Below are 23552 nucleotides of genomic sequence, written 5' to 3'. Positions count from 1 at the left end.
TTCAGCTCAATGTTCTGTGTTGCCATGGTAACATGAAGCAGATTTTGAGTCAGTTTCTCAGACTTGGCCAAGTCAAAAGCATGGAAATTGGCATGGTTAAGGAATTTATTTCAGACAAACTTAGATATAACAAACAAAACGAAAACATAGTATCAATGCTACTGCCATAGCATCAATGCACTGCAGTGTTCAAAGAACACTTGTACATATTTAAAGAAACATAATATGTCTCCCAGCAGCGCATTTGAAACTCCGCCCCTACGTTGCTTCAAACATTGGCATATTTCTGATTACAAATTGTATCCATTGCTTTGTTGAAGTCTTGGAGTGTTACGTCTGGACGTGATGTTGTTCAGGTACAGTTTTAGGTTAACTGCATACGTGTTCAGTGGGAGCTTCTCGTAATCCTTCACGAGGCGGAAAAGATCACTTGTTTTTTTTTCAATGAAAGGGCAGTGTCCCTGGCGTAGCGTACTTCCAGGTAAGTCTCCCCAACTTTGTGGCATCATCCACATCACTTGCTGCCACATACGAATCTACATCAGCTGCAAATGTGAAAGGTCCGCCCATTTTCTTCAGGGATTGCAAGTCTCTATTTCTCCACCGATCAACAGTGACATTTGCGATTTCTTTGTCATGGAGTCCTTGCTTCTTAGGCTCCTCCTGCTTTATATTCCACGCCAACACAATCTCTGGTATCCGCTACCCTTTCCTGACTTTCTTACTGTAGTTTCTGAACGCCCCAGCCTCTCGTCTAGCAATCAGATCAGACGACTTGGCCTTAACTTGGGCAGCTGATGCAACTTTCAGTTATTTTGCACCTCTTCTTGAGAGTTCGTAGTTTACAAAGCCAGCACTACGCTCAGCATTCAAGTGTGACAGAGTGCTGTGCAGTCACATCATGTTCTCCAAAGCCGAATATGTCTTCTGAAAGCCACTAGCTTCTTTGGGGAGGAGCATTCTCAGTAGCTTTGTCACCTCAGACTGGTACGTGGTTGCTACTTGGACAACAGCACTGCGGATACCTTTCCTTGGAAATAAACTTGAATGCTGGTTCCTGTGCCAGTAACAGAGTGGTCGGGTCTACTTCTATAAGTTCCTGGTACAGCTGCTGGAAGGCTGGGATGATCTTGCTGTAGGTTGATTCAGCAGACGTGGTCAGCGACAGGAACGGCTCAACCAGATGGAGACCGATGAAAGCACCGACACAGTACATGACTTTTAAGAACACCAAGTCCAAAAAGCATCACACAATGCAAGCCAACTAGTTGGTCACGTGTTCATACTTGCGGAGGAAAGATGCAACATCATTGAGATGATACAGACTTACAGCATACGTAAGTGTCAAACGATTGAAACGCTCATCCTTCAGACTGACAGATTTGTTCGGTCGTGGGGCTATGTGGATATCAAAGTCACGAGATTTTTCCCAAGGCTTGTGGTCAAAGACATGGTTTATCAGCCGAGTCATGCAGTCAGGGGCTTGTTCAGTGACACTTGTTGCTGATGTTGTGGCATTGACCAAGAAGATGGAATAGATCTTGTCTCTACCCAAGGTGTTCTCTATTTCAGCCCACAGTTTGGTGATGACACGATTGAACATCAGGGTCGGGTGTACATTGCAGAACAGATCATCAGGGGTGTGTTTAGACTCCAGACTCTCTGCTGCCAGTTCATCCACATTAAAATTGGGAAATGTCTGATCTGTTAGGACAAAGTCCATCTTCTCAAAGAGGGTTTTGCAGCAACACCGCTTACTGCTTCCATAATCTGTAGCATTGTTACTTTTAGGTCTGCTAGGTTCTGTCTGGACTCAAATGCAATGCTTAGCGTAGGTAGTGACCTGTATTTACCTTTCACAGTAATCCCTTGGACGGAAAATGAACCAGCCCCTTGCTTCTTAGAGCCATCATGGGAATATGTTACAACTACCTGTTTGTCAGAGTCCATTATCTCTTTCACAATCTCATCTAAAGCCAACACCGCAAAGCTCTTGCCAGCATATCGAACACTACTGGATGCTGGTAGTGTATCGAGATCGACACGGTCTGACTCATCATGTGCCTTCAATTTCCGACCAAACATTTCATTGCCAACAACAATGACAGCTGCTGAAGCCTGAGCTTTCTACATGTGATAGCAGCTCTGTAGCTTGTCAACAGTCTCGAAGAACTCTGATCTTACCTTTCTAATGCTCTCTCTGATGTGCTGATATTTTAGGGGAAGTTCTTCCTTGCAGGTATCTTCATCACAGACTCCAATACTTTCATCACAAGAGGAGAAACAAGCGTCAACGTCTGTCTCCATTTCTTGCTTCCTGCCTCTGACTCTTCACTATCCTGGGATAACGCAACTAACTTGCTCTGCTCCTGTTCTCTTGATGCATCCTCCCTCATTTTGTCAAGGGCCTGCATGTCTCTTTTTCTGTGTTCCATTGTTTTAATCCATTTCCGGTCAACAAAGTCTTCGCAGTACATTTTCCTTTCAGTTCTTTGATCGTCTAGGAACTGCCGCTACATGTCTGTCATTGTTACACAATGCTTCTTTTCCAGCCTCTTGAGTACTGCAGGAAGAACTCCTCTGCCTTTTTGTTGAAGGCTTCTGCTTTCTTAACAAACTGCTCGTTTCTCCTTTGCTTTCTTGTCTAAACCAGGGTTACAAATTCTTCATAAAATTTGCGGATCCGCGCCCTAATGTTCTTCGTCGCTATGGTGTACACATTGCAGAAAAGCCAGTGCTCCTGAAGTAACTCTGCCAAAAGTTGAGCAGCATCTTCCCTTGACCTCTGGGCTCGGCCAGCTATCTTTGGTCTTAACAGATATAACATAGTCTGCATTTGGGAGTTCTGCCTTCTCCAGGTAATCTACGGTTCCTAAGGTTTTTTTGGCCTGTGATCTGGTGAAGGCACTCATTTTGGCTGGTTTGTGTCTAGTCCACATCAATCAACAAATAATAGTACAGCACACTAATGTGTTGTACATTATAGGCGAGATAGAACGTGTCTAGTCTTGTCTGTCAGCTGAGTCATTCTTAAGCAGGCAAGAACACAGTGTGCACATCACATTTTACTTCTTGTCAATATAGTTAACCAAAACACAGAATCAAATAATGGTTTTAATTCTGTGCCATTAAGAATTGCTTATGAAGTTATAAAAAAGTAAATGTCAAGATATAGAGTGTTAATTTAAGTGTTCTCAATATCATATACAATGTAATACATGTGCATATTTAATCATTTTTAGATTATTATACCTCAGTGTTTTGAACATGATGAGTTTGGAATAGTCCATTTTTGTGATTTTATTAGTCTGTTTTTGCAGGGGGGAATAGATGTTGGGGGGTTGAGATATTCATGGTAATGTCTTCTGACCTGAAATATTCTGCCAAGGAATGTCAAAGTTCTAACATGAGAGCATTAAGTCTTTTGCTTGGTTTGTTAACTTTGTAAACTTTACTAAGCAATCAACTTTGTAGTCTTTAACAAGACTAAATTGGGTTGATTTTACATTTTATTAAAAAAAAAACATTACATTTAAAATACCATTAGGTTAAAAAGACAGCGAATTTCCGATATTGTTAAAATCTCTCAATATTAAACAACATTATACAACACAAGCACGAAGATTTCGCAGGCTTTACATTGACGAAAGAGTTCTAGGTATGAAATAGTTTTTGTGTTATTTGATCTGCTGAGTGGTGGTTTCAGTCCCGTACGGCGGCGTAGGTTGTAGGGTGTCTGAACCACTGGGGGCAGGAACAGTCTACAGGGATGTGTGGTGTCTTTCAGGATTTGCTGCAGCTTGCGTAGAGATGGTTGGTTCAATGCATTGTCAATGCAAACTTCAGGGGGTATGTACAGAGTGTAAGCATTTGAGAATCGACCGAATTTTTATATTTTCACACTCATATTTCTAGGGACGTATTTCATGGAAAACAGCATTTTTGCAAAATAGTATCCCCCCTACTAAGAAGTGCTCGCCGGCGAATAAAAAATGTGAGCCAAAAATGATGCTGAACAACAGGAATATAAAGCTTGTACTGTGAATTCCCAGCAGTATATTCTGACGGCTCATGCTGGTCTTTTGCTGTATTTATAATCAGAGTAGGCAAGGTGCAGAGAAAGTACGAAATGGACGAAATGAAACGATATGAAACGAAATGGAACGAAATGTAACAAAATATGTATGAAGAAAAGCCGTTTAGCCGTTCGTACGTCGGAACGGCGACGTTACTGTCCGCTCGACGTCCAAACGGCAACGTTAAGATTGATGGTATTCTTAGAACCGCAACGTTATAAGATCGATCAGGGTACGTTAAGAATAAAGTGACTGCAACGTTAAAAGATCGATGGGGGAACTTTTTTCAATTGTCAAAATTCTAAAGGTGTCTCAGGCCGTCGTTAAAGTCTGGGTGCGTACTTAGAGGTTTCCCCGACACACCCGAGTACGACCGACAAATATAGCGAAAACCGGCAAGGAGAGCTTGGAACGACATTGATTCGTCCATAACATGTTGTCATGATGTTGGATAATAATGTTGATGCGTGGAAATAAAGTTGAACGTTAATAAATGGACGTATTTCTTCTGTGTATCGTCGATATTGACACGACGTCGCAGTAAAACAAGAAGACGCACATTAAGAAAATTTAGGTCACTCACGTCCCGAGCGCAAAGACGCCCGGTGCTTATAGGTCCTGCTACGGGATGGTTCGCCAGCCAGCCGCCGATCTCAGTGGAACCCCGGCCAAAAATAAATACCCCCGTAAGTATAAACACAATTCTAAAAGGTTTGGTAAGATCTAAAATGGTCTGCAAGCCGTGAATGTTCTTGATCGTAGTAACGTAACATGAATATAACATGGCAGTTGTCCCTAAACAGCACTTTCAGCTCTAGTTAACACAGAAAGTTTTAACAAAGATTATATCCATGCCATTACAAAAGTTTAGTTGACAGAAATCTTTTCATTTCGTATTACAAATCTCTTTAAATCATAATAAATGCTGCAGGAAAATTATTTTGTAGCGGGACTACATGTATATTAGCCAGTGGTACAAAGTGAAAATGCTGGGAAGATGTCAAGGCACGGTTTGCTACAATGATTTGGGCTTTGAATTTTTTTACACCATTTCGCTCTTAACCGTTCAGAAATGCAAGTCCCAGTAGCCCTTCGTTGTTGTTTTGGTTTGCCTCAAATTTTAAATTCGGTAGCACAAGCTCACATCTCCGCTTCGATAATCGTTGCTCTCCGCTGGGTTGTCAATCGGGCGGAATAGTTTCCACCTACAAAATACAATACTATACAATGGGGCTGTAACTTTGATATCCGCCCGTACGTACGCGTGCCTGTGCGGGTCGAACAATGGCCCGCAAATTTCATGGGCGTAAAAATGGATTTGAGGCGTCCCACGCCCCTCCCTATGGAGTGTACTGAGCTCCTCGCTGGACCTGGATTACTTGGGCGGGGAGAAATCGAAGTACAGATCGCAGAAGTAGGTTTACTGCTTCTTCAAACTGAGGTGCTTTTGTAAGATGCCACCAACTTGGTAGCACAGGTCATTTCCCCCTTTGAATTTTTTTGTACGCACTTAGCTGGACGGAGTGCGTCTGTTCTCAAAACAGTGTGTCCAAAAGACACAAGGACGGGTGCCTGGAGGGAACTGAGTTTTAACGTTATGGTCACTTTATTCTTAACGTACCCTGATCGATCTTATATCGTTGCGGTTCTAAGAATATCATCAATCTTAACGTTGCTGTTTGGACGTCAAGCGGACACTAACGCCGCCGTTCCAACGTACGAACGGCTGAACGGCTTTCCTTCATACATATTTAGTTTCATTTCGTTCCATTTTGCTCCTTTCTGCACTTCTGGGGTCCCGATAGGCACTATACTTAGTTCTGCAGTTCCGTTGAGGGCTGGCATTACATTTACTTTTAGCAAAATAAACGTATGTTTATATACTCCAAAACAAATACCCATGAAAGTTCTTTCTCACATTTAATTTTGAAAACATCTTCTACACCACAGAGCTACAATGATCTGCTATAAAAAGAAAAGAAACAAAAAAATGGGGTTGACGAGCTCAAACTCTGACAACAGTAAACAAACTCCAAATTTCCTGATGTATCTATCTCATGCTGGATCGACCAATGTGACAATATTTGATCTAAATAAGGTAATCCATCCACCATAAGTGGGCATAACTCAGGCCCATTAACCCTAACAGTAAACCTGGGGTCCGCGCGGACCCCAGCACTATATATTCTGTAATTTTTTTTTTTCTTAAGATTTTTTTCTGAAATTTTAGGTAATTGTCACCCACAAAGTTGTCCCACAATACAGTGTAGAAAACTCAGTTTCCCCCATTTCAAAAAATTTTTATATCTGATTTTCTTTTGGGGTCCGCGCGGACCCCAGCCGGCTTTTGATCATAATGGATACACTGGCGTTCTTATACATTACTTTAATTCCGTTTTTAGATGTTTTTATGCACTTATCGTATGGCCACCAAATTTTCAGAGAATGGGGTACTAATAGAATTAAATTCTAAAAACTTTGGTGTAATTATGACGTCATATGACGTCAGAGTTAATAATATAGTCCGCCACCTTGAATTGTGAACAATGACGTCATCAAATTAGCATATATTATGAATATTAAATCATCTTATCTTCAATTATATATACATATATATGTAAGATGTTATTAATGTCAGAAAGAAAGTGTTATTTGATATAAAACCCAGAAAATGTTTGTTTAAACCAAAATTACTGATTTTTACCCCAAAACTGCCTGTCAGAAACCCGTTGCCATGGCAACACAAAAAATCATTAACTTATTTAACTAATACGATTTTTTTTCCAAATACATTTTAGAAGTGGTCCCTAAATTTGATGATTCTAGCTCAAGCCGTTTACGCGCTATTTAAGATTAAATTTGGCGCTGGCCTCAAACGACCACTCGGTCTAAATAGGGTTCAAAAATCGGGTATTTCTTTCTTTTGTCTTTTCTTCACCCAAAAATAGGAAAAGTCAAAAAGCATGATTTTTGTTCATAATGTGGACTCAGAGGTTCACACATCAATTTGCAAAGCAATTGAGCTGGTAGCATGTTGATAATTTCTAAAAATTAGCAAAAAACTGTCTTGGGGTCCGCGCGAACCCCAGGTGTACAGATTAATCAGTCCAGGAAGGTGTTCTGTTGAGGGTTAAAATGGTGAAAAAAATGACCAAAGTAAAAAGGTAAGACCCTACCTGTTCCTTTAAACTTTATCAACGTTTTAAAGAAAATTATTTTAAAAGATATGAACTAGTAACTACAATTAATTTTTGGGTCTCTAATGCGCAACGAAATTATGACGTCTGCCCTAAAACTTTCTTAGCCTTGGTACAGTCTTCTGTAGTTGTGCCTGCTGCCTGCATAACATTGTCAACGAGCTTTGACCGCATTCGTTAATCGCCGAAAAGTCACCAGATTTTGAGATCGACCAAGTAACGCGAATATGTTTAGCTTGCAAATCTTATACCAGTCACATTGAGCAATGCTCAGGCGATCGTTTGAAAATATATCTTTGGTAAACATGACACGTGGACCAAGTGAAGCCAATTTAAAAAGGGAAAAGTTTTCATGTTTTCGCAGTTGTAATGTTTTAGCAAAGTAACGAATGAAAAAAAAAACTCAAACACTCACTACAACATGAGCCACAAACTCACTGTACCTTCTGGTTACCAAAATGACCACCTTTTTAACTATATGCAGTCGGAAAAAACTCGCTCTACGCACAGGCACATGCCGTTTGAGTTTCGTTCGCTGATATATCGATGCTCAGTTAATTTATTTACAATTTATCCAAAACGTACAATAAAACATGTTAAGGTTCAGTTCTGGTTAATTATTATCAAGGACGTTTCAACTCTACATTGACATTAGGCCACACTACCTCAAGTTGATGCACCCATGCGCACCGATTGTTACCGGTTATAAAAGTACAATCAAATGTTCTGGGTGCCCTTAAATCATCACCACAGACAATCCAGTTGGGGCCACCCATCGAATGGTAGTTAATGGCAGACATGAGACTGTCCGGATTTGTAGCAGAGTCTTTGGCCTGAGTTGTGGCTCAGTTCACACTGTTTTGTCAGACATCCTGAGGATGAGCAAGTTGTCTGTAATGTGGGTGCATAGAATGTTGTCTGAACATCAGAAGTTAAACATGCTTGACATTAAAAAAAAACGAATTAAGTACAATCTAGGCAATTTCCTGAAACGATTTGTCACTCAAGGTAAGACAAGAGCTCACCAATTTCACACCAAATCAAAAGAGAAGAGCAAATGTTTGATTAAAAACGGTTTCCAGCCCCCCGAGCGAGTTTCATCCGTTGACAAGTTTATGGCCTCTTTTTTTCTGGAACAGTGAGGGGGTAATCATGATTGACAACCTGCAAAAGGGTCTAACCATTAATGGGGTATTCTGTGTACCAGAATTGCTAGAGGTGAGGGCAATAATTACAGCAAAAAAGGAAAGGAAAGCTCTGAGTTGACGTACTGACAAATTGACGTATTGAAAAGTAGTGAAAGAAATTTTCTGCCATGACGTTTTCTAGGAGAGGCCGAGAACTTTTACCAACCCTCGTACATGGGTATAAAGATCAGTACAGTATAGACTAATTAACTAGTAAGTTATATCTCTGTACCATCGGATGTTCCTGTGGATGCCCTATGAAAAATTCAGCCTAATTTTAGAATTGACAAGTGTCAAGTGACAAATGATTTCATGTGCGTTCAATCAGTTAAGTTCAAAATCTAGTCATTTGGCCTTAACCCTATCTAGAGGGGGGGGGGTAAAAGTGCCATCGCCAACTTTGATGTCAAATAGCGTCTGAGCGGCTAGCGCTACAACCACAAAATTAAGTACGTTTTCCTGTAATATAGTTGGGAACAATCTTAAACCAGAGAATTAAGTAAATAATCTTTTTTGCCATAGCAACGGAAATCTAATAGGCATTTTTCGAATTTTAGTAATTTTCGTTTGAACAATAGACTTTTATGGTTGTTTTGTCATGTAACACAGGACTTATAATATTGATAAAATCTAATATAATTTCATGTAATTCTGATTATCAAAATGTATAATTTATGCTAACTTGATGACGTCATTGGTAAGCATCCAAGATGGCAGACCATATCAATAGATCAGGTATATACAGGGAATTTTTCTTAAAATTTCATCACTACTTGGATTTCCTTATACAAAAAACTTTTCTATGAACGACTTTTGGCCATTTCAATGTTTTTTTTTTGGCTTTATCTTGAACAAAAAAAAACAACAACCTTTTTGTTTTTCAAATTCAAAATTTATTGTCCAAGATTACAGATCGTATTGAGCGCCCATCGTAATTTTTTTAAAGATAAGGCTTGTACTATATAAGCACCCAATATATATGGCTAACGTAAACTACCAGGCCTCATTCTATCCCTGACTACCGTGTTGTGAATATGGGCACAAGAATGGTAAAGGTGGTGACCAAGACTTTTCAAGACACTTTTGATTTGAAAAATAGAGTAATCACATCACTGCCTTGCCAAGGTTTGCCTTGTAGTGTGATGGAAAGTTCCGGCAGTTACGTGTACAGTTCTACATGTTTGTACCTGTATACTGTTTGTCATAATACCAAATTGACACCACAATTACAACCCACATTTCTAGAAAAAGTTCCTATTCAAGCTAACTCAGTTGTTAGGTTGACATTTTAGACATTCACACTTAGACATATTAATGAAAATTTAAGAGGACAGTTTGAAAAATTAAAAGTTGACCACAAGATAGGTTTCTAGAAACTGAAAGTTGCACATAGTATTTTCTTGTTTATGTGACTTAATTACGATTATCCTGATCTTTGTGCATGTTTTGACCATCGCCGGCGACTGGTCGCTGATGTTAAGAACACGTTTTCAGTGTCATCGAGCGACGGCCGACTCTAAAAAGTTTCCAAAAGTTCACGCAGTTTTCGACAAAATATCGAGGGTAAAAAAATGTCAAAAATGGCCAAACATGTCGGTAAGAGTTCGCCGACTCGTCGGCCGATCGATTTACGCGCAGTGTGACGGTCGCATTTCTGTCGCCTTCCTATTGCCACTAGCTACCTTGGACTACCGATATGAGATGACCCTAAGGCTAGAGCCTTCGAAGAGGTGATGTTTTAGAACAGGTGCCTAAATTAATGCTCGGTCAGATGTCATGCACAAAATTAAATCAGTGTGAGCTCAGAAACAAGCCTAGTAACCAGAGACAACCTTACTGATCAACCGATTTGCCCTTTTCCTTTTCTACTTTATACGTAAATTACTATTGTGTTTTTACTATAGAAAGGAAAACCACGACCGATACTATACAATCCTCGAGAATTGCTAAGTTGAAGGATTTCTGCAAGTCAAATATTGCTAATAGCAAGGTAAGTCTGCATGTTACTATTACATTCTGAATCGTAAAAAGTCGAAATACTCTTTATGCGTTAATGCCTTGATTTACCAAGCTACACGATATTTCCGAAAATGGCTTTGTTTTGTGAATGATATAAGTGAGCTTCAATGCATTCATCTATCGTGTATTTAATTATTTATTTATCATTAGCTATCTTATATCTTTCTCTCCATCAATGTAGCTGTATATTTCACGGTGGTCAAATTTGGGGCCCAGTTGCTTTAAGGAGGCACACCCCAGTTTATTTGGCGTTTCTATTCGAAGCTGCACACCCTCAAATGTAGGGACCGTCTCTGCCCTGGAACAATTCAAAAGGAGAATAACTGTATATGGGACGAAAGGATATCTCTTCAGCTACAAGACCAGCTGAGTTTGGTTTCTTCAACCTTTTTTTAATTTGGTAAAATCAACAGAAAAACATTATTTTCACTCTAAAATTAATGCACAAATTGAGAATTTTCGCGTAGGATAATCTCATAGAGAAAGAAAATTCCGACAAAAATGACTGATGCTGGCAGAAAGACCCAAGCCTTGACTATACCCGAGTAAATTTTAAAGAAAATTCTAGAATTGATTTTTTTAAAACTGTCCACGGTGCTAGGGGTTGCAAATCCACTCTTAGGAAGGCGCAGAGCAAACTTTGAAAGGTCAAAACGGGCGGATTACTTTGAAAGGTCAAAACGGGCGGATTACACTTGGCGCGCAAGAATATACGGAAGTAAGGTTCGGAGCAAAAAGAAATTTTCACCCCAAAATGACCATTTCGTACACTCTTCAGCCATGTTAATGTTTAATGATACTTCGTGGCAGTTTTTGAGAAATGTCACCTCAAACTTGGACCCTCAAAACCCTTTTTTGCAATCACTTTTTTACAACGGACTACCATGGACCCCGGTGGCGGAAGAACCGGGGTGTGCACCGTTAAAACCTGATCATATTCGAAATGGCGTGACGTAAATCGAACCAAACGGAGCTTGATTTGAGATTGCCCTCGGTCACTTACAGTCAACCTGGGACCCTTTTTTACATTGGCACATCTTGGCAGAGTTAAACATATCACCACCAATATAAACTAGTTGCTGGACTGAACATCGATGCCATCATTTTTAAGTGAACATGTTAAATGTAAAAAGACTACTGTCGTGATTGTAGATGGCCTTGAATAACGAAATACTTCATTGGATTAATTGGATTCATGACTAATCCGTGCCGTATGACATTAAATCAAGAATTTAAAAAATAAAAATCTTAATAGACAGAAAGTTTTCATCCTACGCCTAGCCGTTGAAAAATTTGTAAATAAGGAAGTTAGGGTGACGTATGTCGCCAATCTTGAACGATGTTCGGCCAAAAATGTGGCGCTCTAAAATCTAAAAAAATCATCTTTCCGGGCAAAATCTTTTTTAAAAATCTCCCATTTAACTCTAAAAAGGTAAGGAAAATGCATGTAAATGCATTGTTTTATTTGCACAACATTTTTTTTCTTTTCCATACTATTTCGATTATTCTAAAAAGTATTTCCCCTAGAACGCGCCAATTAACGGAAAAAGAAACCATGGCAACTGACCGCAGTGTTTATCTCGCTATCAATTGATCTGTCCACATGTAAGTAACTTTTTATAAACCGTTTAGCAGGACCTGAGTAGATAAAAACTTCTTTCTAAAATCCAACACTAAAATTCTTGTTCCGTGGTGTACACAAGCCTTTTACTTAGACCAATTAGATGGCTGCCTGTCTGTTACTGGCCGTCACCGACGATTAGCTAACAACGGCCAAGTTGTAGGCTATTTGTATTGTACCTTTAGTTTAATGTATATTCCATGCACACAAAGTAATTGCCGAGTTTCCCAAATAGTTTCAAATTGTCACTAGGGTACATCTTCTATTAGTTTTAAAGTATACTTTTATAATCAAAACAGGACGGAACTGAGTAGATCGCTACAAAAATTAACAGATCCTAATAAAGCTGAGTTTCCTCGAGTTCAAGCAACAGATTTCATGTCAAATAACGTCTGAACAGTGTGCACTAAAAGCATGATGGTTTTGTCCTCAAATATTTTTTTCAAAATCTTCCTTAAATACCTTTGTCAAGAAGGTTATGTTTTGTGTGTGTGTGTGTGTGTGTGTGTGTGTGTGTGTGTGTGTGTGTAAACACGTTAAATTTATTGGGCTTAAATGGATTGATGATATCTTGAAATTGTTAGATTTTGGGCCCTATCGCGGCTTGTTAAAGTACTGCAACTGAACTTCCGGCTGTCCAAGGGTAAATAATATAGTCAACTGATAGATCCATGCAAATGAGAGTCTTATTTGCATAATCAGGGGATACAATCAATAATTCGCCATTTGTCGATAGTATAAGGTCGTGGAACTCTTGTTGAGTTGTTTTTTAGAGCTTTCATAGTAATGGATTTGTGACTTGCATTTTTTGTGTTAAAAATTTAATATATTTCGTTTATGAACAATAAACCTTTCAAAAATCGCCCAGTCAAGATAAGGTTAAAGCCGATGTATATGATAGACGATGATAAAAATATTTACTTATCGAAGTACTTATCGCATTTTACCGGCACACCAAACATTTTAGAAGGCCCATAAACATCCGTCTGCCCTCCTTAAAATTAGTATTGTACTTAGACAACAACTGTTCAAACTTGTTTTATTATTTCCCTACCTTAACCTAGGTGAAGCTGCCTTAATCGATAACAAACCTTATCCCTAACGCTCCCTAAACTATATTGCGTGTAGACTATCGGGGGTCAAAGGTAAATGGAAATCAATGTAGGCGTGTTTTTTTTTCTATCATGTGCTACTGTAAAAGATAGTTCGGGTTGTAACACTGTAAGTCTCCTGGCTAATCATTGGTTTACAGCAAAGTTGCAAAGTTCTAGCTACATGCGCAAGTTTTGGTGGTGGACTGAATGCCGGTGTACTTTTGTCATGAATGAATGAAGTTTGTTGTCAGTGATCAGGCCAACCACGTTGTCTCGGAGACTGTTACAGATCTGAACTGCAGTATGCATGGATCCGGACGTTTTGCCGGTGGCGTTAGTTCTAGAGACTGACACAGTGAGGTTCAGTTCAGTTCAGTTCCATTACACCAATGACGCGTAATGTTTTTTTTTTTTTCTAAATGGAATCAAGGGTTTTTAGCGACGAGATAGAAGCCCCCATCCAACATAATGACACATATTCAATGACGCTTAGTACCTGGACCTTGTACACTGTGCCTCTCCCTTTAGAGTCAAGCTTTGGGGCAACCCGTCACAAAGCTACGAGGTTTTGTCCAGCTCTTGCACCAATGTTGGAGATGTCCTTGGTCCAAGTGATTACTACCACCAGACGAAACCTTTTAACCTTTGTTTTCTTTTGAACCTCATAGGAATTCCCTCCGCGGAATCGGTTTGTTGTTAATGAGAAATACAAACTCTTGTACTGCCAAGTCTTTAAAACTGGAAGCACGACGACTTTAACTATATTACACAACCTGGAACACGGGGAGCGGAGGTCCACTCACGACATGAGATCCAAACTGGATGAACTACCGTTTAAACGTCTTTCCGACTATACAGATGAAGAAGCTCGTTTACGTTTAGAGACGTATGCCAAGCTTCTTATTGTCCGCAATCCACTAGAAAGGTAAGTCTGTTTTTTTAACAGCAACTCAACAGCAAACATATAAAGTTAGTTTCTTAACACCAAGAAAATTGAAAGGGACATAATTCATTTCCATCTATTATTAAGCCCGTTTTATGTTCTGTAGCTTCATTTGAGGTATGATCCCCTATAAGCGGTCTCTAGATCCCGTGTTAAAACACTTTTTACGCACTCACGTGCTTACTCATTCACCAACTCGCTCAATCACTCAATCACTCACTCAATCACTCGCTAACCCACTCGCTCGCTTACTTACTCACTCGCTCACTCACTCACTTACTCACTCACTCTTTAACTCACTCTGGTTTTTATTATCGACTATTACTTGATACATTAGCTAAGATGGCGGCGAGGCGAACACCTCCGTCAGATCGCTCCGCTTGAGTACAACGAGTTTCCCTGCTTTTACGACTTTACGATATCTTAAAGTGTAACAAAGTCCAGGTGGTATCGTAGAGATCCACCCTAGATACTTTTCTAAGTGTTTCATAAAGTTTCTGGAGTCTTAGAAGCCGATTTCTGTCCGGAAGACAACCGCACAACAGGAGCGTCTTGAGAACAAAGACCCAAGCGGACCCAAGCGGACAAAATGGCGACCGACGACCCCAGGAAACGATCACCTGGCAAGCTATACGACTTACTCGGAGTAACAAGCAACGCAACGGAAGATAAGATCATCTCCGCATACAAAGAGGAAGTCAAGGAACACGAGAAAGCTGTCGTCACCACCAAGGACAAGCGCCTCCTCGCTGCGGCCCGGCAGAAGTTTTGGGAGGTAAGCAAGGCTTTTTATGTCTTGTCAGACGGCGAGCGCCGACAACGGTACGACCAAACAAACGTGATCCCCGAGCCACCAAAACGAGATAGAAAGGCCAAACCAAGCGATAGCTACTTCATTCAGTACAACGAAAACAGCGTGACGGTACACATTCCGGAAGGTTCCGAAAAGAAGTGGATAGAAACGGTGGAAGCACACTACAACATGTCAACTGAGGACAAAGGAAAGAACGGTCACCAGCTCGCGGCACCTTTCTATGACCCTGAGACAAACGGCCTTATCGGCACAGTAACTCTGCACATCTATCATACTTCTAGGATTCTGATACAAGGTCCAGTCTGCTACCTCTGGGTAATGTTCACTTTTGACTTAAAAAAAGTCGGTGGCTTCAGAGTGTGCAACCCCAGAGGTTCGATGCGAGGAAATCGTGTGTAGTGAGTGTGAGCGCACTGGACCCGAAGATGCCGGTGTTATCCAGTGCAATATGTGCCAAAACTGGCTCCACTATGCATGTACAGGAGTTCATGAATTCATACTGCACCAGGTGATCAGAGATGAAGAGACTGAATTCTTGTGTAAACACTGCTCGTTCGAGAGCATTGTCGTTGAAAGCTCTGAGTCTAGGTCGCCCGAATCAAGAAGCAAGCAACCACAGAGTAACTTGTACGAAGACGAAACTATCCCTAAGTCTGTCGCTAATAACTCAGATACTGTAGAAACAGTTAAAACGAAGGACAACAACAACAACAACGATGAAGTTCAGTCACTCCAGCTGAGCTTAGACAAACTTGAAGCAATTCTGGCCAGCAGAATTGCAAAAGACGACAACAGAATGGAGATGTTGTCTAATCGCCTCTCGCGAATTGAATGCAAATTGTCGGACACAAAAGAGGCGCCTACAGAGAAAACAGCAAAGGGAAGTGACATTGAAGCGCTAAAGAAACGTGTGAAGACTCTCGAGGCCGAAAACAAAAATTGCGCAATAGAATCACAGCTTTGAAAACTAAAAGCGTGAAAAATGCATCCATCCAAACTGCCGTCCGAAAAGAAGCTGTACATTCTCAAACCCCGATCGAAGACGAGCCACCAGGTACGGTCGCCGTTCCGACCATCCCCACAGACAACAGGTACCAGGCTCTGTCAGACAGTGCTTCTGAAGAACGGCACTCTAACAGCCGCGAAGGGAACACACACGCTGACAATCTGTCACAAGAAGCCCGGACACATGACCATCCTCGCAACGCAAATGTGACACATCCAGAGATTATCATTGCTGGCGACTCGAACACGAGGGGTATAGTGCCCAACATTCTCTACCCCGGCAAACAAGTTTTGAAATATGCAGCAATGACGATCCCTCAAGCAACAAACCTGATCGAATCCACATCCCACCACGACCCGAAGTGTATCGTGTTCCACGTCGGAACAAACGATATCAGACAAGAGAGAGCTGCACAATGCGTGACAGAGAATATCAGACATCTAATGATGACAACACATGACAAGTATCCAGACGCAACTATCATCATCTCCTCCGTCCCTCCGAGGGATGACAATCACCTAATGGCGGTAACTCAAGACGTGAATAACTTCTTGCACGTCCTTGGCCAAGAGTTACCTTTCGTACATGATGTCAATAATGACAACCTCGGAGACGGCAAAACGATCAAGCCATCTCTGTTCCACCGTGACGGCTATCACCTGAACAAGTCAGGTCTAAAGATGTTGGCGGCAAACTGGAAGACTGCTATTCACCCCGCTGTTGGTATGGGCACCTACAGCAGAGGAAGAAGGAGAGCTGCCCCAGACCAACCGAGAAGTGGGCAAGACAGACGTCCCCGACAGACAGGCCAGCCTTCGTCCCCACAGCAAACCAGTAGGGGTAGAAATGACTACGCCAGAGTCACGAGAAGCAACGTACGGCCTACAGGGAGGGACCGTCCCTTCCCCCGTCAGTCTGGACCCCCCGAGTCCCTGAATGGAGACCGCTTCACTGGTGCCCAAGGCCGCGTTTACATGACGGAAGCGCATAGGGATCCCCGCACAAACAGCAGAGAGACCCAACCACCGCGACGACCACAGAATGGACCCACTGACGCATGGTGCCCCCCGAGAGTTCCACGATCTCATACCTTCGCCAAATGATGTTAGCCTTTATGACTAAGAAATTATAGATTAATCCCCCTGATTGTGCAAATAGGATCCTATATTGCATCAATTATATCTGTTGATCATATTCTACACCAGAAGACAGTCTTATCAATGCATGCCATTATAGCATGTCCTCATAAATTATGCAAATGAGGTCCTTATTTGAATAAGTTATGTTTAATTATGTTCACCTTCACATAACTTTCAAATATCCCAAGTATGAAATTCCAGATATTACTAATATGTAATTATAATATTTTCTCATTAATTATGCAAATTAAGTCATCATTTGCATAATCGATATCTGCCTGTATTTCTGCCATTCTGAATTACATATGTCACAAGCTTGAATAGCCCTATTTTGGAATGCAGCTGATTTATAGAATTTCCTCATTAATTATGCAAATTACATTAATATTTGCATAATTGTAATATCATTATGTCAAGCATCACTTCAGCTACCTACATGCCAAAAATCACGACGATCCATCAATCGGTTCTTGAATTATCCGCCTTTAACCATTGTTCAACTAATGCCCTGCAGTTCCAGAGCAAGCCGCTAGGGGGCCCAAACTCATGTCACTTGTTCCCCAGCACAAGAGCTATCTACCATCCAACTTTCGTCAGCCTAGCATGTCTAGATCACGAGATATCAAAACCGGAAGTTCAGCTGCAGTACCATAACAGGCCAAAATCTAATCAGTTCCACGTCTCATCAAGACTTACCCACCTACCAAATATCAAGACAATCCATCCAGGCGTTCTTGAGTTATCGTGCACACACACACACACACACACACACACACACACACACACACAAACGCCTCTGAAAACATAACCTTCTTGGCGAAGGTAAAAACGGTTTGATAAAACATGTTATGAGGCCCGGAAAGTACGAAACTACGAAATCTTAGATATCTTCTTGTACACAACCCGAAAAACTCGTCCCTAAGAGGCAGTTATTTTAAGAAAAAGAAAGAGTTCAACAAGCTCATCCGAAAACGCAAGCGAGATTACGATTTTTTTAAACACTGTTTATTCAAATCGTGAAAACAAGTACAGGTAGAAGTACATATACATACACAGCTACTTTTAACAACTTTTACAGCCATATCCCCAAAATACACGGACCAATCACAAAGAACAGTCACTAAAAAAAGATGTCTAAATCACTTAGACACAACAGGTCTTTAGACTGCCCTAGATATCACTGCTGAAGTTTCTTGACATTATTGTCGACTGAAGCTTAAATCTCCATGTACAAAAAAGGTTTGTTGAATTCATACCCTATTAAAGCCAGTATAAATACTCATGTTAAAAACATGTTCACTTAAAAGAGTCCTAGTGAGACATTAATTTCAAATATTTTCAAATTTCAGTAATGTGATGAATACCAGAAGCCAATTCCTGGACATGGCGTGAGGAAAGGAAAGATGCGAGACTGTCCACCAGTCCACACACTCAGGGATGAGGGAAAAATATTTTACCTCATCCCCAAATATGTAGACCAGTGACAGAGCGCCCACATCTTTCCCTCCCTCACACCATGTCCTCCAGATTACATACTTTGCTATGTTTAAAGTAGTGTTTATGTCTCTAATTGTGCTAGGCAAACTTGACAAGTATGTTTTATAGCCTAATATCAATATTTCATAACTCATTTTTACATCGCACTGAAAGAATTTGTACATAAAATTTTCAACACATTTCCAAAAAACGTTTAACCTACAACATGCAATAAACATATGATTATAATCATCGATACAGTTACATAAATTACAAACATTAGTAGTTTTTATCTTCCAAACCTTAAGTAACTTGCCACATGGCAATATACGGTGTAAAAGCTTATAGTTCAATTGCATCAAATGTTTACCAATAGGATTATATGTTTGGTTTTTCCATATGTTTTTTCATATAGGCTTACATTTTAATTCAACCTCCCATTTATTTTGTACACAAGGCAATTCAAATTTCTGTTGCATAAGTAATTGGTATAGTTTTGATGTTTTCAGAAAACATAAGTTTGGGACATCTGTGCATTTGGTTTCATCAGTGTTATCAACTACATTCATATCTTTCAGGTGTTTACGCATGGCTTGTTTAACAGAAAGTAATCCACATGCCCAGTTACGTTTAACGTCAAGTTTACGTAAAACTTCTTCATCTTTAAAAAAAATACCATTCTGTAAAATATCCTTAACATACACAAATCCTGAGTTTATCCAGTGTGGGTACAATAATGATTTTCCCTTAAATAGAAAGTGATTATTGCCCCAAATAATCTGATTCTGTATGTCACTCTCTGTGTCTGTACAATGACTACATAATTTGTACCATGCAGAAATGACTTGTTTATAAAAAAATTGTTAACTTATCCAGGAGTTTTTCATCTATGCCATTCATTTTAAAAATCAGATTCACATTGTTTCCAAATGCAGATAGATACATTAAGGGAATATATCTCCAAGACCCTTCACCATAACAGATGCGCTTTACCCAAGAAGCAAGCAGAGAATCTTTAACACAGTAGATGTCTAACATTCTTAGACCTCCTTGATCAAGGTTTCCAATTACTGTTTTACGCTTAATCTTGTTTACCATTCCAAATAAAGTTAAACAAAGCATTATTTACCTCATTCTGTACTGATATAGGCATATGCAACATGTTCATATTATACGTTAATTTTGTAGCAGCTAAGGATTTAACAATGGTTATTCTACCATATATGGTTAAATTTCTTTGCCTCCATGTGTTGAGAATAATTTTTAATTCCTTTACTTTGTCGTCCCAATTTAATTTACCTAGGGTTTTCTTACAGTGTCCAAAATATACACCCAGAGATTTGATAGGCTGTAGTGGCCACTCAATCCCTTCCAGTTGTTTCTTTTTTCTTTCCATAGGCCTACCCATAATCCTTTTGTTTTGGATCTATTGAGTTTCAGACCTGTGACTTGATGGAATTGATCAATACAGTACAAAGCTTCAGTTAATGATTCCTCAGTAGATAGAAACAATGTTGTATCGTCAGCTACTTGACATACCTTAATATTATGTTCATCAATTATAATTCCTTTTACATTTTCATTTGATTGTATAGCATGGAATAAAATTTCAGCAACAAATAAAAAAAAGGAGAGCGCTCAGTGGACAACCTTGCCTTATACCACGTTTGATCTGAATACAGGCTGTTCTCCATCCATTATTTAACACTGATGCGATACAGTCTGTGTATATGATTCTAACCTAGTTAACAAAAGGGGGACCAAAATTAAACTTACCCAGAACTTTGAACATGAAGTTGTGCTCAATGCTATCGAAAGCTTTCTCAAAATCCAGGAACAGGATCATTCCTGGTTTGTTTTTATCGTCACAGTAGTCTATAATGTCATTTATCAATCTAACATTTTGCCCGATAAATCGTCCTTTTATGTATGCCGTTTGGTCCTTGTTTATCAAATTGGGTTTAATTCTGTTGGCAAGTATGAAGGAAAGAATTTTGTAATCCGTATTTAACAGACTTAATGGTCTCCAGTTATTACGAAAATAACTGTCTAATGCGTCTTCAGAACCTTTAAGAAAACAATCCCACCGCCTTCTGGAATTTAAAAAGAACTAAAAAATACCGACTCGGTACCCCAAGAAGATCTACCAGCAGACACTTGGGTTGAGCACTTCAAAAACATCCACAACAAAACCAGACTAAAACAGAAAAACTTTGACCTTAACTTTGAAAAAGAAATTCTACGCAAACTCCAAGTACTCCAGACATGTAAGTCAAACCCAGGGCCTCTAGACAACCCAATTACGAGCTCTGAAATCAATGATGCAATACACACCCTTAAAAACAAAAAAGCTAGCGGAGAGGATATGGTCATCAATGAGATGCTTAAAGCAGGAAAACAAATTTTATTAAACCCTCTATTAAAACTGTTTAACAATACATTTTCTAATGGAATTTTCACCAAAACGTGGTCCAGAAGTTATATTGTCCCCTTTTATAAAGCAGTCCAATTGCAACACCCTGGTTTTTGACAAGCCGCCCAGCAAACCGAAGTCTACAATTCACATACCTTTAAAGTAGTTTTTACAAACTACATATTTACTTTGAAATCTGATCCATTTAGTTTTAACGGTAAATAAGCGTGGTTTAACGTATTTGCCCCTATAAAGTAGAAAGATGCATATTAATAATATTAATTAATAAGTATATTAATTGCTATAACATTATGTTGCTAGGACTGTTTCTTTGTAACAGACAAGATAACTAAATATTTGGTTCTCAAATATGTACTAAAGCATTTGTATAAGGTAAACGTAATGCGTTTGTTCGTAAACTTAAAATGATGTAAAGGGAGTAACATTCTTCTTTCTAGGCTGGCTTCAGCATGGCAGGACAAGTTCATATATGCGCCATCAGAATTTTGGAGAAAAAAGTATCAGTCTATGACCGACACAATATCAAAAAATTCTTCAAATAAACAGGTATGTATATGTTTAATAGAAACAGCTATATAGTCAGAGAGACAAAAGACCAAACACCCCCCCCCCATTTCATATATATTATGACGTCATGACCCTACAAGTGATAAAGGTAAACCTTTGGACATTTCCTGATCGAACACGTCAAAAACCTTTTTCTTCCTACTAAAACAGTAATTTCTGTTAAACAACAAACTCTTAACATTATATGTAACGTTACATATCCTTTTAACAGTAAAATATTATAAAATGTCATGTATCTGCTATTAATAAAACCATAACTTATGGAAATGTTGTGACGTCCTCGGTCAAAACTTAAATTTTAAGATGACAGATTTTTTATTAGATAAGGTGTAAACAGTTTTTCAACTGTTTCCATTATGCAAATAAAAGTCCTAACAAACTAGAACGGCCGACATTTGCTTTGTAGTAAATACAGCATGGCTTTAAAAGATTTTACGACATGGTCATACTAGGTCTCCAGGACCCAAAAATACAGATTTTGCCAAATTTGCCAAAAAAGCAACAAAAAAATAAAACAATTTTAAAAGCCTGTTTAAAAATATGAGGAAAAGAAAAAACATGAGGGCATTTGCCCACCCTACCTCCATGCAAAATTTCAGTTGAATCCATTTTAAAAAATGGCAGAAGGAGATGAAGAATGACAGGAAATACTAGAGAAAACAATATGTTTCACTGCACATAGTTTGGTAAAGTCATAATAATATAGGGGTACCCATCCAACTGTTGTATTCCTAATATGTCACTTCATACTATAGTTATACCAATAAAATACTGTTTTCCTTTGTGTTTCTCCTTCTTTCCCTGCCATGTGGTAATATGTTGTAACGCCATGCTGTATTTGCTCCAAAGCAAATATCGGCCTTTCTAGTTTAAAGAAATATTGTTACTAGAATACAGCAAAGACATGGACTATGTGTAAAATACTCGTACGTGCATTACAATGCTGTTTGCATATTTTTATGTGGTTGGTTAACCCTATCTAAAATGTGGGGGGGGGGGGGCTAAAAGTGTTAGCGCCAAATTTGATGCCCTATAAGGTCCAAACGGCTTGTGTTAGGGTCACTAAACTTGGTGACGTTTCCTATTTCCATATTGTTGCCAACGATTTCATAGCAATGAGATAAATTGATGTTTCTTGTTGTCATAGCAAGTGGTTTCTGACAGGCATTTTTTTCAAGAAATCAGTAATTTTGACTTTAACAATGGGGTTTTCAGGCCTTTGTGTTAATCTACACATTCTTTCAAATATTTATAACATGTTATATAATGTCATGTAATGTTCTTTAATAATAATGCATAATATATGCTAATTTCATGACGCCATTGGCCAAACTTTAAGAAGGCGGAGAATATCATTATATCAGGTACACTCCGGTTATTTTCCTTAAAATTTCATTCCAACTTCCGTTTTACAAAGAAAAGGTTGATTTAAACCTCATTTGGCCATTCCCATTGTAGTTTAAGGCTTTCTCTTGAAAAAAAAGTTTTTGAAAATTTAATATTGACGATCAAATATGGCAGACAGTTCAAATATGCATGACTCAAGTTATGACGTCACATATGATGAAGTAGACCTTGATATTCTATATGCACTTTTTGTTTGAACTTGTATTGTATACCATTAAGTTGTAAGAAAAAGGGTTTTGGGCAATTAATCACATGGATGACGTCATAATGACGCAATATGACATCAAAATGATATAAAAATGGTTGATACAATATATTATTACTAGTACACCTAAATACTCTAATACAGTATACTCCAAGAAGTTGGCGGTCCTACGATATAACGTTTTCAATTTTTTTTTTTTTGGGGGGGGGGGGGATGAGACCCTCCGTCCCAAAGTTTCCAAAAAAATCCTAGTGTACATATTTTGCCCTTGAGGAAAATCAACTTTCAAACAAAGAAAAATATGAATGATTTACAGCAAATGCTTTGTCAACTTTTGGAGTGACTAGTTCAATTGTCTTTTTTATGT

The 23552-nt window shown here is 39.2% G+C and overlaps 1 protein-coding gene across 1 annotated transcript in view; it reads left to right on the top strand.

Moving 5' to 3' along the window:
- Positions 1-23552, top strand: part of LOC109470499 (carbohydrate sulfotransferase 10-like) — a 28030-nt gene that overhangs the window by 2595 nt on the left and 1883 nt on the right. Inside the window, exons 3-5 of the mRNA XM_019769461.1 lie at positions 10365-10450; positions 13863-14119; positions 21444-21552. Of these exons, the coding sequence (XP_019625020.1) occupies positions 10365-10450; positions 13863-14119; positions 21444-21552 (452 nt within the window). The remainder of the gene's footprint in view (positions 1-10364; positions 10451-13862; positions 14120-21443; positions 21553-23552) is intronic.

This window comes from Branchiostoma belcheri, unplaced genomic scaffold, assembly GCF_001625305.1.
Source record: "Branchiostoma belcheri isolate BF01 breed outbred unplaced genomic scaffold, Haploidv18h27 scaffold227, whole genome shotgun sequence".
NCBI classification, from domain to species: Eukaryota; Metazoa; Chordata; class Leptocardii; order Amphioxiformes; family Branchiostomatidae; genus Branchiostoma; species Branchiostoma belcheri.
This window is presented reverse-complemented; position numbering and strand designations above follow the sequence as displayed.